The 24,032-nt window shown below is 57.2% G+C and overlaps 3 protein-coding genes across 8 annotated transcripts; 2 read left to right on the plus strand and 1 right to left on the minus strand.

Annotated features, from left to right (window-relative positions):
* Positions 1-112: 112 nt before the first annotated feature.
* Positions 113-8,794, plus strand: RAB4B (RAB4B, member RAS oncogene family). Of its 5 annotated transcripts, XR_006385531.1 has the most exons (9): positions 556-661; positions 1,441-1,521; positions 1,764-1,878; positions 3,253-3,315; positions 3,412-3,566; positions 4,564-4,659; positions 4,766-4,898; positions 5,952-6,459; positions 8,425-8,794. XR_006385531.1 is itself a non-coding variant. In XM_044257353.1 (8 exons), exons 1-7 carry the CDS (start codon positions 243-245, stop codon positions 4,879-4,881), a joined length of 642 nt encoding a protein of 213 aa, XP_044113288.1. In that variant the 5' UTR covers positions 113-242; the 3' UTR covers positions 4,882-4,898; positions 8,425-8,794. The 5 variants fall into 5 exon arrangements, 4 of the variants coding, with proteins under 4 accessions (XP_044113288.1, XP_044113285.1, XP_044113289.1 ...); XM_044257353.1 differs by lacking the exons at positions 556-661; positions 5,952-6,459 and adding an exon at positions 113-258; XM_044257350.1 differs by lacking the exon at positions 5,952-6,459 and having other exon boundaries at positions 557-661.
* A 1,463-nt stretch (positions 8,795-10,257) lies between these two features.
* On the plus strand, positions 10,258-18,917 carry EGLN2 (egl-9 family hypoxia inducible factor 2). The gene is made up of 6 exons (XM_044257349.1): positions 10,258-10,343; positions 11,356-12,428; positions 17,051-17,170; positions 17,574-17,710; positions 17,926-17,993; positions 18,250-18,917. The coding sequence occupies exons 2-6, from the start codon at positions 11,592-11,594 to the stop codon at positions 18,303-18,305; spliced, it is 1,218 nt and encodes a 405-aa protein (XP_044113284.1). The 5' UTR covers positions 10,258-10,343; positions 11,356-11,591; the 3' UTR covers positions 18,306-18,917.
* Positions 18,918-18,962: 45 nt separating this feature from the next.
* On the minus strand, positions 18,963-22,488 carry LOC122912052 (cytochrome P450 2F2-like). Of its 2 annotated transcripts, none has more exons than XM_044257345.1 (7): positions 22,297-22,488; positions 21,513-21,675; positions 20,931-21,080; positions 20,508-20,668; positions 19,922-20,324; positions 19,639-19,826; positions 18,963-19,444 (listed from the first exon to the last, which is right to left on the minus strand). In XM_044257345.1, the coding sequence occupies exons 1-7, from the start codon at positions 22,486-22,488 to the stop codon at positions 19,040-19,042; spliced, it is 1,662 nt and encodes a 553-aa protein (XP_044113280.1). In that variant the 3' UTR covers positions 18,963-19,039. The 2 variants fall into 2 exon arrangements, with proteins under 2 accessions (XP_044113280.1, XP_044113281.1); XM_044257346.1 differs by lacking the exons at positions 21,513-21,675; positions 22,297-22,488 and having other exon boundaries at positions 18,963-19,221; positions 19,303-19,444; positions 19,922-20,063; positions 20,148-20,324; positions 20,931-21,276.
* Positions 22,489-24,032: the final 1,544 nt, after the last annotated feature.

Here is a 24,032-nt window from a genome sequence, read left to right on the forward strand (position 1 = left end):
AATCCTCGCCTTTTGTCCCGCCTGCCGGCCGTGGAGCTCACCAATCCCTGCCTCTGGGAAGCGTGGCCTGGTATCCCGCAGCCCTAGCCGGTCGCGCCGTAGGGAGGTGGAGGCGGAAGTGGCGGCGCCGGCCCCGGGAGTAGGAAGGAGCCGGGGCTGCAGCCGGAGTGGAGCGGCTGCCAGCCGAGGAGCAGGCGCGGCCGCGGCGCCATATTGCGGCCCCAAGCGGCCGCGACCGAGTCATGGCCGAGACCTACGGTGAGGGTGGTGGGCCGAAGTCGGGGTCTGGGGTCTGGGCCCAGGGAGGATGCGGCCTTTGGGGAGTGGGGCGGGGCCTTATGTGCCAGGGGGCGGGGTCTGGCATTGGGCAGGGCCTAGTGGATGCTGGGAGGGGTTTAGTGGGTCCGAGGCTGAGCTCCATCGATTTGGGCGGAGCCTGAGAGTCTGGTGTGTGGGTTAAACGGGTCTGGGGCGGGATTTGAGGGAACCAGTCTTGATGGACCTGCGCAGGCCTTGAGGGAAAGGGTAGGTCTTAATGTGTCGGGGCGGAGCCTGAGTGGATGGGGTGGGGCTGACTTTATGAATGGCAGGGCTGGAGGATGGTGGGCTGGGAGAACCCCGAGGGGATGCTGTGGACGCTGGGACTGCTCTGGCTTGAGAGGTCTGCAGTGGGGTTGGGGATGAGTTGTCCTTGAATTAAGTGGTGGGAGGGACTCGTGGCAAGGGCCGATGCTTACACTTGAGCGTGGGGGCAGAGGGAGGGGTGGAGGAACCGAGAATTGAAAGATCTGGAAGGATGGATGGATGGATGGATGGATGAAGAGGAGGAGGGAGGACAGGGTGTGGTAGAAACAGCACTAGTACGAGTAAGAAGGAGCTACGATCCTTCAACAAGCAGGGAAAAGTCGAGGGAACAAGTGCAAAGATCCTGAGGTGGGAACCAGTTTGCCATTTTCAGGGAATAGACTGAAGGTCAGCATGGTGGGAGGTGAAGTCGTGAGGGGCAAGGGCAAGCCCAGAGTCCTCGATAAGATGGCTTTCAAGAGGCTTTAACTAGGTAATAGCCAAACTTTTGAACTCTGGAGCCAGTAGACCTGGATTCGAATCCCAGCTCTGCCCAGCTATGGCATCTTGGGGAAGCCAGTTAACCTTTCTGGCCTCAGTTTCCTCATCTGGAAGATGGGGATACTTTTTAGTATCCTCCCTCATAGAGTTTTTCTGAGGAATAAGTGAGCTTGCAGTAGTGAAGAACTTTAGAACCGTGCCTGTTAATGTGGTAAGCACTGTGTAAGAATTGTCTGTGACCGTTGTTACTGTTGCTCTGTTGCTGCGTGTGTCTCTTTGTCCCCTTGTAACTGTGATGGTCTCTTGGCTTCCATTTTTTTGCCCTGTATCATTCTCTCCATATGGGTTTCCCTGATCTTGGCTCCATCTGCTCAGACTTCCTCTTCAAATTCCTGGTGATTGGCAGTGCAGGAACTGGCAAATCATGTCTCCTTCATCAGTTCATTGAGAATAAGTGTGAGTTTCTGGGAGTGGTCCTGGGAGCACTGAACTGTGGGCGTGGGCATGGCGGGGGCAGGGGCAGGGCTGGCCGTAGGTACAATTCTAGTGCTGGCTGCCTGGCCCTTGCCTTTGCTAGATCCTCCTTGAGCCTCAGTCACCCCAGCAACGAGAATGGTTTGGTACAGTCTGAGGAGGCCAGGGAGGACAGGGAATCTTTTGAGCCCCTGCACTGCCTCTTCTCTCCCTCCCACTCCCAGTCAAACAGGACTCCAACCACACAATCGGCGTGGAGTTTGGATCTCGGGTGGTCAACGTGGGTGGAAAGACTGTGAAGCTCCAGATTTGGGACACAGCCGGCCAGGAGCGGTTTCGGTAGGTGGGCTGGGCTCCCAAGGGAGTGGGGCAGAGGAGAGAGGAGAGAAAATGAGAAAGCAAGACAGGGAGAGAGAGAGGTGTGTGCAGTCACTTGGAGATCTGACACAGAGCCACTGAGAGGGCAGGCAAGGCGGGGGAAGAGAGACGGAGACTGAGTACAGGTACCTATAGCCAGAGAGAGCAAGGGTCTTGGAGAGGGAGCAGGGATAGCGAGGGAAAATGATGTTGAGAAAGAAGCATAATGAAGGGACAGACCCACAGACCCTAGAGAGACTGCAGTTGATCAACCCATATGGCTGGAGGGATGGAGACTTGTGCCCAGGGAGAGGCGCCCAGGGTGGGGGCGATGGGGTGAGGTGGAAAAGGGGAGACTAAAGAGAAGGAGACTGGAAAAGAGGTACACTCAGAAAGGGACAGAGAAAGACTGAGACCCAGAAGAAGAGCAAGGTAAGGGTGATAAAGAGACACAGAGAGAAACCATTCAGAGCCAGAGACAGGGAGGGTGGGACAGGTGAAGGCACAGAGATGGAGATATGGATGTGTGTGGCAGAGGGGAGAGAACTGTGTAGGGCTCAGCACACAGTATGTCTTCAGGAAAGGTCTGCAGACAAGGTGGTCGATGCCTGGAAACCCGGAGTTGGAGAAACAGAGACGGAGAGAGGAGGGACATGAGGGAGTCGAGTCCATGGAGAGGTGTGGCCCCAGGCCAGCACCAAATAGCTGCTAAGTTAATATTGGTGTGTTGATCCACTGAGCAAAAGAGACAGAAAGAGGGCCAAGGATATATGGCTTGTGCTGGGCTTAATGCTTATGGAATGATTGCCCAGGTTTGAGGGGGACCCAGACAGAGATTCGGGCCCTGGGAACAGGGCCTCCCAGAGATGGGGCAGAAGAGGGACAAGCAGATGTCCTTGCAGAGCACTTGGTCAGGACTGGGCAAAGGGGAGATGGCAGGAAATGAGGAATGAGCAAATGCATGAGAAATCAAGAGTGAGGTTGAGAGGACCAGAGCCAGAGTGACAGACAGAGATAGAGAGCCCTCGGGAATGAGAGAGACACACATGTAAGAGAGAGACAGAAAGACACAGACCAATGAAGAGATACAGAAAGACAGAGACACAGAGAGAGTTGAAGGCAGGCAGACACTCCGACAAGAGGCAGACAGACAGACCACTAAGAGAGGCAGAGATTGAGGGAGACAAAGAGAGCAGCAGAGAAGGGAATTGTGCTGAGACCAGACCATCGCCAGCTTTGGGGGGATGGGCCAGCAGTAAAGGGGGGTCTCCAAACCACTAGTCTCTCTCCGCAGAGGGGGGCAATCTCAGGGCAGACCCCAGCCTTGGGGGTGACTGGGTCCCCCTGGCCCCACAGGTCGGTGACGCGGAGTTACTACCGAGGGGCGGCTGGAGCCCTGCTGGTGTATGACATCACCAGGTGGGTGCATGGAGAGGGTGGGGCGGGGCGGGGCGGGGCCGGGCGGGACCCCCAGCCTATGCCTGCCTCCCTTCCTCCTCTCTCCCTTCTCCTTAGCCGGGAGACATACAACTCGCTGGCCGCTTGGCTGACAGATGCCCGCACGCTGGCCAGCCCCAATATCGTGGTCATCCTCTGTGGCAACAAGAAAGACCTGGACCCGGAGCGCGAGGTCACTTTCCTGGAGGCCTCTCGCTTTGCCCAGGAGAACGGTGAGGACCCTGTGGTGGACCAGCGGGGAAGGGGGCCTCAGCAGAGAAGCAGGGGCTGTCCACTGGGGCCCGTGGGTCTCCCGGCTGTCTGTGGCTGTGCCTAGCAGGGCAGTGTGGACACTGAGAGGTCTGGGTTCAGATTCGAGTGTTGCCACACGTCAGCTGTCTTTCCTTACCTGGGGAGTGGGAATCACAGTGTTTCTGCCTGCATAGCGCAGGCTGGTTTAGGGGATCAGTCCCTGGGGAGCCCTCAGCACTGCCTGGGTTAACTGCCGTCAACAAGTGCAGGCTGTTGGCGTGACGCGGAGGTTGCAAACTCCCGATGACCCAGGGAGACTGACCTGTTTTCTGAATAAGGGAGAGAGGACAGGGTAGACTCCAAGTTAGCAGGCAGTAGCCTTAGGGGCATGGACAGGACTGACAGCCACATCCAAAGGTATGTGAGTGTAAACTCATTTGAAAACTTCTGTGTTGGCCAGACATCTACTAAGCTCAGGGTCTGTCCGTGTCCCTCCAGTTGGTAACCTCCAGGTTTGGAGGATGGTTTTTTGCCATCTGAAAGACGTGGGCTGGAGTCCTGGCTCTTACTTTCTGTGAGGCCTTGTCATGTGGCTCAAGGGTGGACTGTGGTGGGCCTGCGCCTGTCCTAGTGGTGCTGGGAACATAGCTGTAAAGACACCCTGGGCCCAGCACTTGCGGGAAGGGAGTCAGGACCCTTTCCAGAGAGGTCAGGACTGGGATAGAGGAGGCACAGGGGGCTGTGGGAGCCCAGGGGGCTAGGAGGTCACCTGATCATGCTGGGAGGTCAGGGAGGACTTTCTGGAGGAGGCGGTATGTAGGCCGGAACCACCTGGGGAGGAGGGCCTTCCATGGCAGGGCAGCAGCCTGAACAAGGTCCTGGAGTGAGGGCAGAAGTGGAATGCTTGAGGAGCAGAATGAGAGGTGGTCAGTCAGAGTCAAGGGGAGGGTGGGGACTGACTGAGGCCCTGCCCCCCAGAGCTAATGTTCCTGGAGACTAGCGCCCTCACGGGTGAGAACGTGGAAGAGGCTTTCCTGAAGTGTGCCCGCACCATCCTGAACAAGATCGACTCAGGTGAGGCCCCTGACTGCCCAGAGTGGGAGTGGGAGCGGAAGGCAGGGCTCAAAGGTCTCCAGGGGACCATTCCTGACCTCTCCCCTGCCCCCCCCCCACCTCCCAGGCGAGCTCGACCCCGAGAGGATGGGCTCGGGCATTCAGTACGGGGATGCCTCCCTTCGCCAGCTGCGGCAGCCTCGGAGCGCCCAGGCCGTCACCCCTCAGCCATGTGGCTGCTGAGATGTGCACGGAGCCAGGTGGGAGCCTGGGGCCCTGGGACGGCAGGGGTAGGGTCCCGGGGAATACTGAACAGAGACAGAGACACAGAAAAGAAGAGGCCATGAGAGAAAGTGAGAAAGAGGCAAAAACAGTCAAGTGAAAGGACCCATTATCCTGGCCTTGGGGATGTCCTTTCCGTCTTGCTACCAGCTCTCTGCCTGGGATCTCTGACCCACCCATGCCTAATTCAGCAAATATTTATTGAGTGTCCGCTGTGTGCTAGGTCCTGTTCAAGCAGTAGGCCAAACAGACAGTCCCTGCCCCTGTGGAGCCAACATGCTCTTGGGAGGAGACAGGTAATAAGCAAGACACATGAGAAAATGACATGGTAGTTAAGAAGATAAGAGCTGTGCAGAAAAATAAAGGGAAAGTCAGGGTGGGTTAAAGGTGAGCAGTGGAGATATTCCATGATGAGGGAAACCCTCACTGAAAAGGTGACATTTGACCAAAGACCTTAAGGAGGGGAATGGAGCTGGGGGCTTCATATGGGTCTCTGGGGGATGAGTGTTCTAGGCAGAGAGAACAGCCAGTGCAAAGGGCCTGAGGTAGGGGCATGCCTGGCCTGGATCAGGAAGTCCATGGAGGCCAGTGTGGCTGGAGCAGAGTATGTGTGTGTGTTTGGGGTGGGGGGGAGGGAGGGAGAAAATGAGGTTAGGTATGGGGGGAAACAGATTGGATAGGGCCTTGTTGTCTATGAGGAGGTTCTGGGTTGTACCCTGGATTGGATGGGAGCCATGGGAGGGCTCTGAGCAGAGAAGGGACAGGACATGATTCAGGTGTTCCCAGGATCCCTCTGGCCACATATAGAGGAGAGGAGGGGGTGGGCAGGAGTGGTTCCTGAGAGACCAGTGAGAGACTACTGCAGAGTCAGGCTGAGAGACAGTGGTGGACAGGATGGGGGGACAGGCAGAGGAGGGACTGAGACATGGCTAGGTTTGTTTCCTCCCTGGTCTCTGTAGTCTTGCCCCCTCTTGATGTAGCCACTGGGTCTTTCTAAAGCACAAATCTGATCCTGTCCCTCCCCCGTTTAAAACCACCCATGGCTCCCAGGGTCCATGGGACAGAGCCGAAGCTCATAGCCTGGTGTTTGCCCCGCCAGCCTCACCTGCCTCAACTCAACACCTCTCCCCACCGCTCAGGCTGCTGCAGACACCCTGAAGTTCTTCCCGTTTCTCTGGGTCTTCATTCATGCTGTTCCCTCTGTCAGAAACACTGTTCCTTCCCTCTCTTCCCTCCTCCCCCTCCTTCCCCTCCTCCAGGAAGCCATGCTTCCCCTATGCTTGGTCCACACTTCTTGCTGGTCTTGCAGGGTCCTACAGGATAAGGTCCCATCCCCACCTCTTCGAGAGTGTGTGTGTTCTGCCAATTCTCCCTGTGCTTCACAACTCCCCCCGCCTCCCCTGCCTCCCCTGCTTCCAGCCATTGGTGGCTCCAGGGTGGCTGTGGGGAAAAGTGCTCAGACCTTGGATATACTTTGAAGGCAGAGCCAACATGAATTACTGATGAATGGATGTGGCATTTGAGAGAGAGGAGTCAAGGGTGAGTGTTTTGGGCAGCCCTGTTTCTTTCCACACCCCTGTATCCGCTGTGGCTCCGCTGGGGCATATCTGTCCTCCAACCTCTCTCTTTTTCTTTCTTTTTTTTTTTAAAAAAAGATTTTATTTATTTATTTGATAGAGATTACAAGTAGTCAGAGAGGCAGGCAGGGAGAGAGGAGGAAGCAGGCTCCCCGCTGAGCAGAGAGTCCGATGCAGGACTCCATCCCAGGACCCTGAGACCATGACCTGAGCCAAAGGCAGAGGCTTTAACCCACTGAGCCACCCAGGTGCCCCTCCAACCTCCTTTCTTGCACCAACTACCCCTTGTCATCTGGTCGTTGCCAGACCCTTGTCACCTTCCCACCCGTGGCCACTACCTCTAGCCGGCTGGTCTCACAGGTGCCCTCTACTTTTTAAAGCATTCAGCTCTGACCATTCAGTCATTATTGTGTTTGTCTTCCCCATCTGAGAAGGGAAGGAGGTGACAGGTGAGAGATCCCAGACCAGGGTGCCTGGGTTTCAACTCTGACTCTGTCGCTTCCTACCTGCATGACTCTGGGCAAATTCTTTATGTATTTTTTTTTTAATTTAAAGATTTTTATTTACTTATTTGACAGAGAGATAGCACAAGGAAGCAGAGCAGCAGGCAGAGGGAGAGGGAGAAGCAGGCTCCCCACTGAGCAGGGAGCCTGATGCGAGGTTCAATCCCAGGACCGCCGAAGGCAGCCACTTAACCCACTGAGCCACTCATGTGCCCTGGGCAAATTATTTAGACACTCTGGGTTCTCCATTTTCTCACCTGTAAAATGGTGCTAATAATAGTACCTACCTCCTTTGGGTGTTGAGAAGATTAATTACATCAATTCATGTAAAGTCCTTAGCACAGGGCCTGATGCTTACTAAAGACTTGAGAAATGAGGGCTGTTTATTTGAAAGAGCTGGGGCTTTGTAGGAATGGATGGGTGTGTCTTCTTTACCTGAGGGCTCAGAATGGTGTCCTTTTCAGGGTTTGCTCTCAATGAATCAAATGTACTAAGACCGTGCTTTTTCAAACGTTGTTGACTGCACTCTGCAAGAGAAGATACATTTTAGACGTCTTGATCTGATACGTCTTGATCTGATATGTCTTGATCTGATACAGTTCCACACACATCAAAGCTGAAACATGTTTTTCTAGTATTAATATTCTTTGTTTTTGTTTTTGTTTTCAGTCGAGGTGAAATTCACATGGCATATGTTAGCCACAAAAACGTTCCAAGAAAACGTTCCAAAACATTTTTGTTGCCCTAAGGAAACCCCGTACTCATTAAGCAGTCACGCCCCATTCCCCCCAAACTCTGACATCCAACTGCTTGGTGTCTCTAGGGACCAAATAGTCAGTATTATATATGATGCCCCTCTTATATCTTCTATTTTATTTTGTTTAATTGAAACATTGGCCAAGGCCCATCACACTGATTTCCCAGCCCACTAATGCGGTGCTGCACATTGAAATCACCTGGAGAGCTTAAAAAAAGTCTGATGCCTGGGCCTCACCCCAGAGATTCTGAAGTGCTTTCCGGATTTCTAGAAGCTCCCAGGTAATGCTATTTGTAGCTGAAGCAACAAGCACTAACTGAAGATGTCCCGCTCAGTTTGGAAAACACTGGAATGAGCCAGGGCAGTCCAGGAACATAGAGGGACACAGAGATACAAAGGGGGGGGGCATGAAATTTAGATACTGAGATACCCCTGTGTAGACTCCAGGGGTCAGCCCTCTGAGACAAACAGGGAAATGCAGGTACCCTCAGAGTGACAGCCCCAAATTACCAGCAGATGAGAAACAAAATCGGACAGTGCAGAAACTCTGGAAGAGAAAGGTATGGACAGACGGACACATATAGGCAGGAAGATACCAGAAATGAGACGTAGACACTAGCCAGGTAGACCCAGGGTCCCTTTAGTTCACCACACACTTTTTTTTCAGCTCATCCGTTCTCCAGGACCAGCCCTGCCCTTCGGGCCGGGGCCCAGACCCAGGCCCTGGGAGGCCGAGCCCCTCACCTGTCCTGGCCCCAGAGAAGCTGCCCCGCCACCTGTCCCCCTTCCCTGGCCTGGTGGGGCCTGGCTGAGGGGCAAGACTGAGCCACGGGGGAAGGGGGAATCCGTACCTGCTGCTGCTTCCTCTGTCTTGGCTAATCCCCATCCCCACAGAACCCCTAACCATATTCGAAGAGTTCCCAAAGCCTGAGACCAGGGCATTTGGCCCCAGCTCCCCGCCATTGCGAGTACGTGTTATTTATTGCCTGGAGGCCTGTCCAGTCCCCACCACCCCCATAAAGCATTGTTTACACCTGTGTCTTGGCCTCTCTTATTTTGGGGTGATGGGGAGGGAAGGGAGACAGAAGAAGTCCCCGATGGAAGAACCATGTGTCATGGTGTGTGGGGGTCATGTTCCTGGATTGGATGTAGCGTCGGGGGGACACTGACTCAGGTGGTGCTGTGGAGGGAATCTGTAACTGCCCGTGTTGTGCTAAGGCATGCTGGAGGCCCACCTGTGTAGCACTGGTGTCCTGTGACACGTGTGTGACAGCGTCTGTAGGCATATGTGCTGATCGTGTGTGTGACACCATTGCTCATGGACTACTCTGTGCCCTTGGTGACTGTATCCATGAGGCTGGGGTTGTTTGGGACCAAGGCCAGGGAACGGAAATTCAGGCCTCTAGGTGATCTCCATGCATGTTTGATGCTGGAAGGTCCCAGACTGTGTCTGACTGTTGCGTGTGACTGTGCGTTTATGCCCTGAAGTCTGTGTTTGTCTTGTGTGAATTTGGCACCCTTGATACAGCTGTGTGTGACTATGAACCCTGAGTAGGGTAGGCCTTTGTGCAACCCTGACTTGTGCATACTTCAGACTAGTGTCTATCTCTTTGTGTCCTGGTGAACTGATAGTCGCAAGTACCCTGCCAGGGACAGGTGCAACCCCTTCAGAACATCCCCAACTTCTCTGCCATCCCCAAGTCCGCACTAGCCCACCCACAGGGTAGGCCTGAGCCCCTGACCACCCCCCCAACCTGGCCGTGGTAGAGGGAGCGCGGCATTTAAATAACCTCATCTTCATAGTCCTTCCAGGCTGGGTCGCCCAAAATGTTCTTAGGCCCGAGGCTGTTAGACAAAAGTCTTCTCTGCTTGCGGGGCGTGGCTTTCCTAAGTTGCTTTTTTTCAGATTCCCACAATTTTTCCCGAAAGGACAGGGTGGAACGGGTCATACTGTGGCATCCCTTTCAGTCTCTTCCTTTATCAGGGATGTTCCTCACTTTTTTTCCTCCGTTATAGAAAGTGCTTACGTAAATTACTTACTAATATGTGTATTTACGTACATTTTTAAACTAACTGCGCAAACATTGGCCTATCAGAGCTCTATTCTGGGGCTGCGAGGAGGGGCTGACCATGTAAATAACATGATTTGCATGCCACTGTCCGGCCCGGCTACACGTCATTCTCCGGCGCTCAGGACTCTGATGGAGTGGGCCGGCCTATGCAAATAACCATATTTGTATATCCCTCCCACGTCGCTTGACCTAACCCCTGAACTACCCCCAACACTTGCAGGATCTAGCCCTTTCTAACAGACTTCTTCCCCTAGCCCATAAGGGGAGGAGTGCAGTATGCAAATGACCGACCCATTTCCCCTATCTCGAAGTGGGGGGTGTGTTCTGAACTTCTTCGCTCCGCCCCGCGCGGCTCGCGCCTGCGCACGCACGGTCTTCTCCGCGGGCCCAGTCACGTGCCCACCGGGCGAGGCGGGGGCGGAGCGTCGCGGGAGGTGGGGGCGGGGTATGGCGCGCTGTGCGGCGCTGGGCGGCTGGCACAAACGACGGCGGCGAGGCCGGAGGAAAAAGCTCGGTGAGGAGAGCTCTGGGAGGAAAGGGGCGAAGAAGGCGCTCGAGCCGGGGCGCCGACGCGAGCCGGGCGTAGTAAGGGGGCGCGCGCCGGCCCGCGTGGCCGAACGCGGCGACCCCGGGAAGGGAAGGGTGGGGGTAGGGCGTGGGGGAGGGAACGCTCCGGGCACGTTGAGTGCCGGCCGTTTGGGGGTGGGGAGCGGAGAGCGCGCGCCGGCGGAGGGGGAGGGGAGGAAGGGGGCGCTGGGTGCGGGCGGTCGGTAGGCCCGGTCTCCGTCGCTTACAGCGCCCCGAGCGGGGAGGCCCGCACCAAAGCGGCTTGGGAGGGGCCGCCTTCTCCCGTCCTGTCCCCCAGTGCGTGAACCCTCCCCCGCCCTTCCCCCCCGTCGCCACGGACCCTCCTCCCGCGGCTGCCTTCCGTCTGTCTGTCCGTCTTAGGCCCTCCCTTCCGTCTGGGTGTGTGTCAGCCGCCGGCAGGCTTCCTCCCGTTGGGCTTAGGTTGACCCTTCCGCCCCGTTCTGTCCGGCTGTCTCAGGACTGCCCTCCCAGCTTCTCCCCGGTCGGCGTTTCCGTCTCTGGGTCCCCCATTCTCTTTGTCTCTGGGCTCCCCGGTTTGCTCTATCTGTGGAGCACCCCTTCCCGCCCTGTGTCTCTGGAATCCCCAAGCAGATCTCCCGCTCCCCACTGCTCCGGCATTCCTTTCCTACTTCAGTTCTCCTGCGTCCTTTCTGTTCGCTGTGTGTCTGTCTGAGGATGCCCTCCCCCAGCCCCCACCGCGCTTCTGTCTTTGGGTCATCTCCCCAGCTTCACTCCTACGGCTGCTTCCCTCGCTGCCTCTTCTCTTCTTGATTGCACCACCCCCCACAGTCCCCATGATCTTCTCCCCAATGTGGCCTCAGGTTTTGGGGGACTGTGTAGCCAAGTCTGCCCTATTGCGCTGCTGCCCCTCACCCCACCTCACTCGGAGTGCCTCTGGCTCTTCTCACATTCCCTTTTTTTCCTCTCTCCCCCTTCAGCCACCCTGACGGGTCCTTTCCCAAGCCCCTAGGGGCAGCAGAGGACTTGGGGACCAGCGAGCACCCCCAGGGCACGAGAAGAGCCTCTGCTGCCTGCCCTGCCTCACCCTGCCCTACGCCAGGCTCAGCCACCCCAGCCCCGGGCTGCATCAAGTGGAGGAGGCAGAGGCGGAGGAGGGTGGCACCATGGGCCCGGGCCGTGCCCTCCATGCCCGGGGGATGAAGACGCTGCTGCCATGGACAGCCCGTGCCAGTCGCAGCCCCTGAGTCAGGCTCTCCCTCAGTTGCCGGGTTCCGTGTCAGAGCCCTTGGAGCCTGGTCGGGCCAGGATGGGGGTGGAGAGTTACCTGCCCTGTCCCCTGCTACCTTCCTACCACCGTCCAGGAGCACCTGGTGAGGCCTCGGCGGGGAGTGGGACCCCCAGGGCCACAGCCACCTCCACGACAGCTAGCCCTCTGCGGGAGGGCTTCGGCGGGCAGGATGGTGGTGAACTGCGCCCGCTTCAGAGTGAGGGCGCAGCAGCACTGGTCACCAAGGGGTGCCAGCGACTGGCGGCCCAGGGGGCCCGGCCCGAGGCCCCCAAACGGAAGTGGGCAGAGGATGGTGGGGATGCCCCAGCACCCAGCAAGCGGTCCTGGGCCAGGCAGGAGAACCAGGAGGCAGAGGCTGAAGGGGAGGGCAGCATGGGCTGCGGCAGTGGCAACGGCGAGGCCAGCGCAGGGCTGAGGGAGGAGGTGCTTCCCACTGCACCCGAGCGCCTGGCCCTGGACTATATCGTGCCCTGCATGCGGTACTATGGCATCTGTGTCAAGGACAGCTTCCTGGGGGCAGCACTGGGTGGTTGCGTGCTGGCTGAGGTGGAGGCCCTGAAGCGGAGTGGGCGCCTGCGCGACGGGCAGCTGGTGAGCCAGCGGGCTATCCCGCCACGCAGCATTCGTGGGGACCAGATTGCCTGGGTGGAAGGTCATGAGCCTGGCTGCCGAAGCATCGGGGTCCTCATGGCCCACGTGGACGCTGTGATCCGCCATTGCGCTGGGCGCCTGGGTGGCTACGTCATCAACGGGCGCACCAAGGTAAGGCCGCAAGGGCCTTGAGTGCAGGGGCCCCTTAGCGCTTGCCTTCGGGGGTACCTGGTGCTCTGAGTATCAGTGCCCTTGGAGGTAGGGTTGTGGGGTCACAGAAAGATGCCGGCAGCACTGGTGGAGTAAGTGTCAGTACTAGAGTTGGGTTTGGGCTCTCCCTTACGGTGGGTACTTTGGGGGTCTGTGCGCTTTCTCTTCCCCATTTGCCTTTCTTTTCATCTGTCCGTCTTGTCTGTCTTTTCAGGGGCCTGTCCCTGTTCTGTCCATTCGGTCTCCCAGGCAGGAGAAGCAGGAGACATAGTGGGGAGGGTGGCAGTGGTGAGACCCGTGCCAGGCTGAGGGAGGAGGTGCTGCCTACGGGCTTGGGGCTGGACCACTTTGTGCCCTGTGCCATACTGTGACATCTGTGGCCTGGACAGCTTCCTGGGTGCCTGTGTGCTGCCCTGGGGGTGGGGGTGTTCTGTCCTTCATCTTTCGTATGCTTCCCCATTCTGATGCTTGTCCTGTATCCTTCCTGTCTGTCCATCACTGTGTTTTTGTCCATTCTGACCTGTTCTTTCTCTGTTTTGTGTCTCTTCTTGGTTTCTTTTATTCTTGCTTTACAGTAGTTGTTAACTAATTTTTTTGGGGGGGGGGGACATGGGCTTTTTTGAGAATTCGCTGAAACCACAGATCCTTTTTAAAGAAAAATGCTCGTTTGTCTAGTTTATGGGCAGTCATCAGTGTCTCTTGAGCCTCTAGCTGCACGTTCGAGAACCTAGGTCAGGAGCTCTCCACAAGACAGTGGTCTTTTGGGGCTTTCTGGCCTTCTGACACAATAATTCTCTTCATAGAGGGGTGAAAGGGCTCTGGCCTTGAGTCCAGGACAAGTGTCATTTGGCCAAGGCCCCTGCAGGGAGTGCCTGCTGCACACCAGTGATTACTGGCTGATGGCAGGGCTGTTTGCTTCGCTCAGGGCATGTGGCTGCGCTCCTCATGTCTCCTCCCTCCTCCCTCCGATCCCATCTTGGGTTCTGCCTCTGTACAGCTTCTGTCTCCGTCTGGAACTGGCTCAGGGACCCAGGCTCCCTCAGGCCAAGGCCAGCATCCTCCCCGTCCAGCTAGGACTTGTCCTACTTCTCCTTGCCTCCTGTTACTTGATAGCTGGAGAGTCAGAGGAGGCCTTCCCTGGGCTCTGCTCCTGTGCAGGCAGGAGTGATAAGAGGGAGCCTCCCTGGCTTCAAGGAGCTCAGCATCTTCACCCCAGATCATGCATCCTCACAGAAGGGAGTGTGAGGGGAGAGTGGGAGAGCTGAACAGCCCATGGCGGCACGCTTTCCTCAGCCTCAATTTGCTTATCCACAGGATAGGAAAATACAGTTAAGTCCCCAGCTAGTCTTCGGTAGTTTTAGGAGGGGAGGGCAAAGTAGATTGAGCAAATGTTTCCCCCTTGGTGCCTTGGATGTGGTTTGGGCCAGGGCCCCGGCTAGGATTGCGGCCTGGGGAGGGTGGTTGGGACTATTTTAGCTCTGGGTGACTTCTGTTGTCCTGGGAGGTAAGAACAAACCTGGCTAGACTGAGACGGGCGGGGGAGCCAACCTGGTCACTGGAGTTCCTCTTAGACACCCCCACCAAACCCATAAGACACCTGCTCCAGGCTTCCCCACCTTCAACAGGCAACCTCTGGACTCCCTCCCCAGGCTCTGAAATAAGAGTGTGGGGTACCGAGGTGGGTGGTCACAGAGGTGGTCAGGGCCCACATCACCAGTGTGGCTGGAGCCAGCCCCAACCTGCCTGTTGGTCACTCCGGAATGGAACTCCTATGTTCTGTTCTCCCAGCTGTCTCTAATCTCTCTGCTCTGCTGACCTGCAGGTGGGAGAGAGTTGGCTCCGCTGGCATCAGGGACAACCATAGGGGACCACAGGGAGAGCCTGGCTGGCTTGGTTGCCCCTTTAAGAGCAGCTTGGAGGTGGGGCCTGCTGTCATTGGCTCAGTCCCCAGTTTCTGCTGGACTCTGGGGGTGTGGGTGTGGGTGTGGGTGTTGGGGCTTTTGGCATATTGTCACTAATAGCCTTTTAATTCTTTAGTCTCCTGGCTGTGATGCTTCTCTGAGATGGGAGGGTGAGGAGCAGGCTTTTATGTCATTCTGCTTGTTGTCCTTTTCCCTTGTGGGGGCAGGAAGTAGGTGCTTCTCTGTGGCCAGAGGATACCCCCGCCTTCCCTACCAAGGTGTATATGTGGAGCGATTGGTGGGAGTTTAAAGGGCCTGTTTCTCTGCCTAGGCTTCATGCATGACTCCCCTTCCACACCAGAATACAGACACTGTCCCTGCCTGCACGGTGGGAAACCCTGTGTGAGGGTGTGCAGGGCAGGATGCCATGGAGGCCCGGAGACCCAGAGTGCTTTCTGTAAGCAGCTACGCCTGGGCACTAGGGAGACACTCCTGGCCCCAGGGGCTTCCACGGGACTGCCTGTTGGGCCAGTACTAGGTAAACAAGCATCCCGACTGATCTCACATCTTGGGGGGGGGGGTAATGGAAAAATCAGCAGAGATGTCTTCAGCTGAAGTACTCAAGGTGCCCTTTGATCTGAGATGTGAATAATAAGGAGCACCAGGGGATGTGTGTCCCAGGCAGGGGAGCAGAGGCCTTGTGGATGAGCGTGGCCTGGTCAGAGAGCAGTTAGGAGGCCTGAGAGGCTATAGCGAGTAAAGGCAGTGGTAGCAGAGATTGGTGGCCTTGGAGGCTGAGTCTGTGGGATGTGGTGGGGGTTCTTGAAGGGATTGAGCAGTGAAGAACTGGAGGAAAGTGTCTCTGGCCGCTGTGTGGAGGTGGACTGTGGGCAAGAGGCTGCAGCCCTGGACCCTGTCGCCACCCTTGTGCAGACCCAGCAGTCTCTGCTTGGATTCTCTCTGGGGAGGGCAGTGAGTCACTGCAGGCCCCCTGGGCATGGCCACTTTTTTCTCTCCCAGTGAGGTGGTTGCTCAGAGCACTGACCCATTTGCAGGGAGTGAACAGTATAGAGAAGGTTCTCCTGAACCTGGGGATTGTGGGGGCCAAGGTCTTGCCCAAGTGCCTCCAAGACTCTCCTCTGCTGGGTGGCCTTACTCAGCTGCAGGCCTCCTGGCCTCTTTCCCAGGGCGGGTGCTGGGGTGCTTCGAGTCCACACACGTTTCATGCAGAGCTGTGGACTGCTCATGCTGGGGAGAGCCTTGGGAGTACCATGTTGGAAAAAGGCTGAGGATTGAGTCAGCCTGGCCTGCCCGGGAGCTAGGCCAGCCTCCTGTTTGGGCAGCAGATGCCCATCTTTTTGATCAGCAGTGTTTATCCTAGGGCTGTTTTTCGGGGCTGCGGCCCACAGGTATAGCTGAGTGTTAGTGGGGAGCAGCAGGTGGCAGTTTCGAGCCTGGAATAAGTGCGGGCCAAGGTGTCAAGACAGAATGGTCCACAAGCTGGAGAGTCTGCACGCCAGTACTCCCCTGTTTGCCTTATACAGCCCTCCTGAGTAGCTGAGGGTAGGACGGGGACTCTTTTTTAAAATGTAATTTCAGCCTGTCCTTTGACTTTCCATCACGTGACAGGCACTGTGCTTGGTGCCCTCCCAAACATTTGTCTTACTGAATTCCCACAACTGCCTGTGAAGTAGTTTGTCAGCTCCATTTCACAGATGAGGAACCTGAGGCAGGCAGCGTAGTCTCCCACCTGATGTTACTGCTGGTGTGGCAGCACTGGGCCTTGAAGCTGCGAGTTAGGTCTGAAGGAACTTGTGGGCCCTTTCCCTCCCTCCACATCCACTTTTCTGGTGGCTCCCTGATGAGAAACAGCCGAGGACTCCACGTGGTCAAGGGGGACGACAGCCACCAGGGAGAGGAGGTCAGAACCTGTGGCTAGACCTGTACACACACAAGCCACGGTCTGCGGGGGGTCAGGAATCGCCAGGTCTGAAAGCAGAGGAGGCGTTCATTAGTTTGTTGAATGGGTGAGGCCATTGAGGCTCATTCAGGTCATGGGACTGTCGGGGGCTACCCAGCAGGTTGTCCTTGAGCTCAGATTCTAGTCACAGTGGGGGTTTTGATACTTGTTTATATGTGTAGGAAACACTTTATCTAGTGGGGTTTTTTGGTAGTCAGGGGCAGCAGTTCTCAACATTGCTGTTCTCAACATTACGGTTATTTGGGGAAACTTGAAAAATTCCAGGCTCCACCTTAGACCAAGTATTTCTGAACCGCTGAGATGGGCCTGGGCATCAGCATCCCAGGTGATTCCATGCTGAAGCCAAGGTCAAGACCCCCAGGTGCAGGGCTGTGAGGCCACATCCCTCCATCCCTCCATGTTAATTGGTTTTATTCTGAAAGGTCTGGTTGGGGCAGGGAGTCAGGTTATCTTTAAAAAGTCAAACCCTCAGTTACTCATCAAGCGCTGTCTGGGTGCCAGGCTCTGGCCATGTGTGGGGAGGGGGCTATCGCGCCCCAAGAGCTAAGGTTCCTTGGCTGACAAAGAAGGAAGCCTGGGCCAGAGTCCTTGGAGGAGTCTGGGGAGAGACGAGGGGCTGTGAGGGGTGAGAAAGAGGAGGTAATGGCTGCCTCCCCAAATATCCCTGCCTCGCCCTCTAAGCCCCCTTGTCTGTCCGTCAGGCCATGGTGGCATGCTACCCAGGCAACGGACTGGGGTACGTGAGGCATGTCGACAATCCCCACGGCGACGGGCGCTGCATCACCTGTATCTATTACCTGAATCAGAACTGGGACGTCAAGGTAGGGGGTGGGGGAGTGAGGGTTGGGGTGGGAGGGAGGATGAGGTGGCTGCATCCCCTCCATTTTGTGCTTCTGGCATTCTCCCGTTCCTCATATGGGCCCAGAGCGGGGCAGTACAGTGCTGCCTGCTGTCTGGCTCCCTCTTCCTGGGCAATGGCACCACCTTGTCTCCAGCTGACCTGGTGGTGGCAGCACCCCCATCCCATTTCCTGTCTCCAGGAGTTTCTTGCCCGCCTCCATGGTGGTGCAGACTCTGGCTGTCATCACTCAGGGAGCCTGAGTGGTGGGAGGGAGGGATGTGTGCGGCCATCGGAGCACAGGCTCCAGGGGGCAGGGGGTGCAAGGCAGGGGCTACAGGCCTTGCATGCGCCATTTCTTGCCTCATCCTCTGGCCTGCCCTCAGGTGCATGGCGGCCTGCTGCAGATCTTCCCTGAGGGCCGGCCTGTGGTTGCCAACATCGAGCCCCTCTTCGATCGGTTGCTCATTTTCTGGTCTGATCGGCGGAACCCCCATGAGGTGAAACCAGCCTATGCCACCAGGTATGACTGGTATTTGGGGGGACGAGCTCAGGTCTGCTCTGTGCCAGCAAAGTCTTGTCCGACCCCAGGAGTGGCTAGGAAGTGAAGTGCTGAGAGGGGCTGAGGTGGGACAGAACCAGGCTCAGAAGGGTGAACTGTGGTGTCACTGTGGATGTGGTGGCTGGAATTGAAGACAAGTGTCGCTAACTGCCCTTCGGGGCTGCTCTGGTCCCCAGGTACGCCATCACTGTCTGGTATTTTGATGCTAAGGAGCGGGCAGCAGCCAAAGACAAGTATCAGCTAGGTACCTGCTTCCCAAATGGCATCCCCTCTCTCGAGCCCTTCCTAGTCCATGTACGCCACACGTCCTCAAGTCCCTTACCCACCTCAGTCTCTTCCTAAATTTTGCAACTCCTTTTTTCTCTCCTCTATCCTCTTCCCTAGACAGCCCTCTTTCTTGGCACCCCCAGCATGCGGTCCTCTCCTCCATCTTCCCGCGTTTTTCTTGGCCTCTGGGTCCCTTCCCTGATGACTCCTGTCTCCTCTCATCTCACCCCTAGCGTCTGGACAGAAAGGTGTCCAAGTACCTGTGTCACAGCCAACCACGCCCACCTAGTGGCCAGCCCCAGAGCTGCATGGACAGACAGCTTGCCCTGACTTCGGGAGAGCCTTCGGCCCCGTGCTGCCGGCCCAGCAGCCCACCACCCTTGGTGCCTGCGCCCTTTACGCCAGCGCTGCTGCTTCCAGCTTTGCCTCTGTCCTGCCTGGTGTGGAGGGCTCCCTCTGATGCTGAGGACCAAGGAGGAGGAGAGATGTCTGCTGCCCTGGGACGGGGGCTGGGCTTGTGACCTGGGCTGGAGCCAGTATCGGGAGCTGCCATCGCTGGAGCTGGGGCCCTGTGGCTCACCCTGTCTGGCTGTGCTCCTCTCGGACGTGGAGAGTTGGAAGGAGGCATTGCCACCTCCCACCAGGATCCCACCAGGATGCAGGATCGAGGGTTGGGGATGTCACGGCCTCTTACTGGCAAAGGTTTGTTGGGGGGACAATATCCCCAAGCCCCCCACTCCCCCAGCCTGGAATGTGAAGTGACTCCCCAGCCCCTATGGCCGTGGCATTTTGTGGACTAGGCCACCACTGCGTGGGCAGGAGAAAAGGTGCAGGGGGGAGCATGGGCGTGAAGAGTCCTGTCAGCCAAGAAAGAAATAAAAGTTTACCTCAGAGCTGCAAACGTGATTCTCCCGCTCCCTCTTACTGGTAAGGAGACCTGTCTATCTGCGGTTCGGGGCCTTTATTGACCAAAGCGGGTAGGGAGGTCTGGGAGCCAGTGAGCAGAGGGGCACTGAGCCCGACTCAGCGGGCCACCAGCCGGAGCTGGAAGGCTGGGGGGATGTTGCCCAGGCCCGTGCACTGCGGGGTGAGGTTGATGTCGGTGCGGCTGCCCACAGGGAGCAGGCAGAACCGCTGGAGGATGGCGGTGAAGAAGAGGAAGATCTCCGATCGCGCCAGGCCCGCGCCCAGGCACATCCGCTTTCCTGAGGACACGGGGATGCAGGGTGGGAACCACGCCCCTCCCAGGCCTGCCCAGCCTTGTCCCCTCCCTTCCTGGCCCAGACCTGGGGCAAAGGGCATGAAGGCATCGTTGCTCTGGAACTTGCCCTTGTCGTCCAGAAAGTTGGTGGGGTTGAAGCATTCTGGGTCTTTGAACTGGGTGGGGTCCCGGTGTGAAGACTTGAGCACAGGAATCACAAAGGTACCCTGGGGGCAGGGGTGCACAGGGGTTACCCGTGGACTTGGTTATAGTCATCCAAGACGCCATTTAAAAGCCAGTGGGAAGGTGGGCCTATTTTCCCTACTCCCAGGGCTATGTGACTCAGCATTGCATGTGCTCGGGGCTAATGATTTTGGCTGAAGGTCTCCCAGGCCTGCAAAGAATCCCCATGCCTGGGCACCTTGGGCAGAAAGTAGCCGCGCAGGTGGGTGTCCTTGGTGAGGGCACGGGGCAGCCCCAGTGGCAGCACACTGATGAAGCGCTGGATCTCGTGTAGCACGGCATTGGTGTAGGGCAGGTGCTCACGGTCCTCCAGCCTTGGGGTGCGTGTCCGCCCTACCACTGCATCCAGCTCGGCCTGCACTTTGGCTAGGGGTGGTCAGAGGCTGTGAGCTATGCATTCCCAGGCCCCTAGCCATCCCCACACCCAAGCCACCTCATTCCAGGCATTCCAGCTCCCGGACCTGCCACCTCTGGGTACTTAAGCAGAATGAGGAGCCCATAGCGCAGAGTGGTGCTTGTGGTCTCAGTGCCACCGAAGAAGAGGTTGTGCGTTGTCATCACCAACGTCTCCTCCTGGAAATGGCTCTCTGGGTCTTCCTGTTCCTGCGGACAGAGATGGGTGTTGTGGCTGTCTGGCACCTCCTGGTGGGTGGCATGGGGGGGGGGGTTAGGGTAGCAGACCCGCACCTTACTTATCTGATCCAGGAAGCAATCGATGAAATCGCGGGGCTCCCCAGGCTGCCGCGTCTGCTGGTGCCGCTTGATTTGCTCAGAGATGAAGACCCGAAGCTTCGTGAAATTTTGAAAGATTCGGTGGTGCGGGCCTGGGAGCCACTCAAGGAGGGAGGGGAAAATGTTGTACATCTAGGGGGACAAGACCGCAGCAGGACCTTGAGCAAGTGCACTAGTTACCGTGCAGGGAGACTGCGCCAGGATTTTGATGTTCTAAGTTCTAGAACTCGTCCCTTCCAACACTGATCCAAGGTTGGTAGGTCTGTGTACCCTAGGTTTGGCATAGGAGGGAGGAACTGAATCTGGCCCTCTCACCTCGCCCCATCTGGAACTCATGATGCAGAAGTTGTCATGGAAGAGGTCCAGGAGCCTCAGGAACTCTGGGTCCTCATAGCCATAGCGGTTCCCGAAGACCACCGAACAAATAACGTTAGATACAGCATTATCCAGGAGCCGTCGGGGGTTGAACGGCGCTCCTGGGAGGGGGAACCGGACGGGGTCTTTTTGTGGTGGCTAGGCCTACTGACTTATTTCCACTACAAATGCTTGCCCGCCCCCCCCCCCGCTTTTTAAAGATTTTATTTTTAAGTAATCTCTACACCAAACCTGGGGCTGGAACCTACAACCCTGATGGACAGTCGCTGGCTCTGCTTACTGAGCTAGCCAGGCGCCCTGCCCTGCCCCTTCTTGATCTTTGGCCACAGCCGCAAAAAGCCCCTCTCCTTTCCCAGGCCGCACCAATGGTGGCTTGAAATTTGCCAAGCAGACAAGCTGCCTCCTCCAGGATGCGCTCCTCTATGGTCCGCGTTCCCAGCCCGAACTCCTTCAGTGCTCCCAGTGCAAAATTGCGGAGCGTCCACCAGCGCGGCCCGTTGGAAAACAAGATGCCTAGGGAGAGCAGAGAAGGGGCGGGTCGGGGAGCTGGCCACGCCCCATCCCGGCTCTGTCGGGTTTTGGAGCCGGCTTCCTCGCGACCCTTCAATTCTGCGCTTTCTGTTGCTCTCGGTTGCAACCCCAGCCTTCTCGGCCCTATCCACGCGTTCGCCCCACCACGGCTGGTCTCCATCCCTGACCAGTGCTTGTCTCCATCCCTGACCAGTGCTTGTTCGCTTTGCTTGAGCTCTTGGGCTCTTCTCTTCCTTCTATTGGCTGGACCAGGAACCAGCCCCTCCAATTCGGCCTCTACATTTTAGCTCCGCCCCACCTTCTCGCTCTTTGCCTTCACTGGCCTTCTCGTTCGGCCCCGCCCCATCTCCCGACCCCGCCCCTTATCGCTCAAACTGGGTGGTCCGGCCAGCACTTCCACCGCCTGGGACTCACCGTTTCCGCGAGTGAAGTGCTGGAAAACAGCCATGGCCCCGCGGCCGGAGAAGGCATCCGCCTGCAGCACTAATGCGTCCCGCAGCGCAGAGTAGCCGCACAGCACCACTGCAGGGCGCGGGCCCAGCCGCACTGTGAACACTGGGCCCCAGCGGTCAGAGAGCTACGCGGAGCGGGTTCTCAGCGGGTCCTAGTCGGGGCTTCTGACCCCCTCCTCCACCCTAGAGCCCCCGCCCCCAGCTCCCTCTTCTTTCCGACCCAGAGTCCCCATGTCATCCCCTCATTACTGACGGAGGAGGTCAGATCCCCACCTCCTTCCTCCCTCCTCCGCAGGAGTCCAGCCCCCCAGCTTCCTCTTCCCTCGGGATCTGCAAGACCAGGGTCCGAGCCCTCTGCACCCACCGAAGTAGGCGTCTGGACCGTCGGTGGTCTCCTCCCCACCTTGAACCAGGAGAGCAGACCTCTCGGCACCCCTTCCCCACCGCCCGCGACCTAACTTCTCACTCTAGGCTCCTCCTCCCTGAGGACCCCAGAGTGGGGAGAGTAGGGGTGGGGTGGGGAGGGAGGGATCCCGGTCGACTCTGCCAGGAAGTCAGCCCCACTGGCCCTCTCCTCTCTCAAACAGATATCCAGGCTCCCAGCTTCCACCCGTAGTCTCCTCCTTTCCTGGAACACAGGGCTCCAGGTCCCTCAACACTCCTCAGAACTCAGGGGTTGGAGCCCTCAGCTGTCTTCAATCAGAGCACCAGGACTTCCAGCCCCCGAGCCCACTGTCGGGCTCTACCTCCATGAGCGCTTGGTCCAGGCGTCCAGGCTCCAGCTGCAGCAGGTTCCCCAGCAGTGGGAGTGGCGTTGGCCCCGGGGGTAGGGCCCCCGGAGTCTGAGTGCCCTGGGCACCCCAACCCCGCGTGGCTAGGGCCAGCAGGAGGACCAGCAGCAGCAGCAGCAGCAGCAACGCTGTGACTCCCATGACCATCGTGCCCTCTATCATCCATGCCTGCCCCCGTTTGCCTTTATTTGATTCCCTTTGCGTCTTGGGTGGAGCTGGGCGGATACCAGGAGTGGGTATGGCCGCTCATTTTGCAGATTCCCCCACCCAAGGTCTCCACCCAGCCCCCCAGCTCTGTCATTGTCGAGCCAGGCACAGCCGGCCCCATTTGGCAGCTTTGTTGCACTAGCATTTCCACATCAATACACCTGCCTGACAGGTGCACCCTACTGAGTCCTTGGGTCCTTGGGGTCCATCTTCCTTGGCCCAGAGGTGTGCATTACTGAATCTTCTGGCCGCCTTGGGGCCCATGACCCCCTGAAAGCCATACCCTATAACTTTGGATTCCTAAATACATTCCTGACTTCCAAATACACTTCTAAAAACACCCCCGGTGATATACCCATTAGCCTGGCACTCCTGTGCCCTGTGCTTGTGATTCCCAGGGACAGGCCCCTGACCCCTTGTCACTTCCATGCCCTTGCTCTTGAAACGGTGTATGCTGCAACCGTACACTGTTCAGGAAGGCGGCTCACCCTCCCACGGACCTTTGCCTGACCAGATCCAGCCTTCCACCAGGTACCTGGCACAGGGCCCAGACCTGGCGAGATTGTGGAGGCAGCACAGCTTTTGGGACTGGCCTTGTTTCTGGGAGTGTCTCTCAGGGTCTCTGTCTCTGTTTATCTTTGCTTCATCTCTCAGCATCTTCCTCTGTGTTTCTTTGTTCATCTCTCTCTTTCCACCTGTTTTACTCTGCCTGCTTTTGTTCTTTTCTGTATACCTTGGAGTTTCTCTTTCCCTTCATCTCCCACTTTCCCGTCTCCCTGCCCTCTGTCTCTGCCCTGGGTCTCCGGATCTGTCAGGCTTTCTTTGTCTGGGAACCCAGGTGACAGGCAGTGGGTTCAGGGCAGGACCCCTGCTCCAGGGCCCTGACTCCACAAACAGTGGGGGGTTGGTGTGGGGTGCCCTCCGTGGGTCCCACCCAGCCCGTTTTGTCAGACTCTCTGATGAGCCACTCTCTCTGGGTCTCTTCAAGAGCTGGCATTTGTCCCGCTCGTTTCAGTATCCCCAGCACGAAAACAGTGCTCGGCACACAATGGGTGCTCAGCAAACATTTGTAGAGCAAATGCATGCTCTCTTTATCCTGATTTCTGTTTCTGTCTTTATCTTAGACTCTGTTTTCCTCCGGCTCTCTTTTGCTGAATCCTTGTGACTGTCTCTCTCCTTGTCTGTCTTTGTGTCTTATTTTTTTTTTAAGATTTTATTTTATTTATTTGACAGAGAGAGATCACAAGTAGGCAGAGAGGCAGGCAGAGAGAGAGAGGAGGAAGCAGGCTCCCTGCTAGGCAGAGAGCCCAATGCGGGACTCGATCCCAGGACCCTGAGATCATGACCTGAGCCGAAGGCAGTGGCCTAACCCACTGAGCCACCCAGGCGCCCTGTGTCTTATTTTTTAAGGTGCCTGTCTCTCCAGCTCCCTTTTCCTTCTATTCTCAGATCTCTGTCTCTTTTCATCTCTGTTCCTCTCAACT

Source organism: Neovison vison, chromosome 7 (genome assembly GCF_020171115.1).
Source record: "Neovison vison isolate M4711 chromosome 7, ASM_NN_V1, whole genome shotgun sequence".
In the NCBI taxonomy this organism is placed as follows: Eukaryota; Metazoa; Chordata; class Mammalia; order Carnivora; family Mustelidae; genus Neogale; species Neogale vison.

Excerpts from the sequence above, each read along its gene's own strand:
- RAB4B (XM_044257350.1), top strand. The coding sequence starts at position 580 with ATGAATGGCAGGGCTGGAGGATGGTGGGCTGGGAGAACCCCGAGGGGA. Across the intron at positions 662-1,440 it reads GGACTGCTCTGGCTTGAGAG|ACTTCCTCTTCAAATTCCTG; the intron begins GTCTGCAGTGGG and ends CCATCTGCTCAG. Across the intron at positions 1,879-3,252 it reads GCCGGCCAGGAGCGGTTTCG|GTCGGTGACGCGGAGTTACT; the intron begins GTAGGTGGGCTG and ends CTGGCCCCACAG.
- LOC122912052 (XM_044257345.1), bottom strand. The coding sequence starts at position 22,488 with ATGGTCATGGGAGTCACAGCGTTGCTGCTGCTGCTGCTGCTGCTGGTC. Across the intron at positions 21,676-22,296 it reads TGGACCAAGCGCTCATGGAG|CTCTCTGACCGCTGGGGCCC; the intron begins GTAGAGCCCGAC and ends CGCTCCGCGTAG. Across the intron at positions 21,081-21,512 it reads GCACTTCACTCGCGGAAACG|GCATCTTGTTTTCCAACGGG; the intron begins GTGAGTCCCAGG and ends TGCTCTCCCTAG.
- EGLN2 (XM_044257349.1), top strand. The coding sequence starts at position 11,592 with ATGGACAGCCCGTGCCAGTCGCAGCCCCTGAGTCAGGCTCTCCCTCAG. Across the intron at positions 12,429-17,050 it reads TCATCAACGGGCGCACCAAG|GCCATGGTGGCATGCTACCC; the intron begins GTAAGGCCGCAA and ends TCTGTCCGTCAG. Across the intron at positions 17,171-17,573 it reads ATCAGAACTGGGACGTCAAG|GTGCATGGCGGCCTGCTGCA; the intron begins GTAGGGGGTGGG and ends GCCTGCCCTCAG.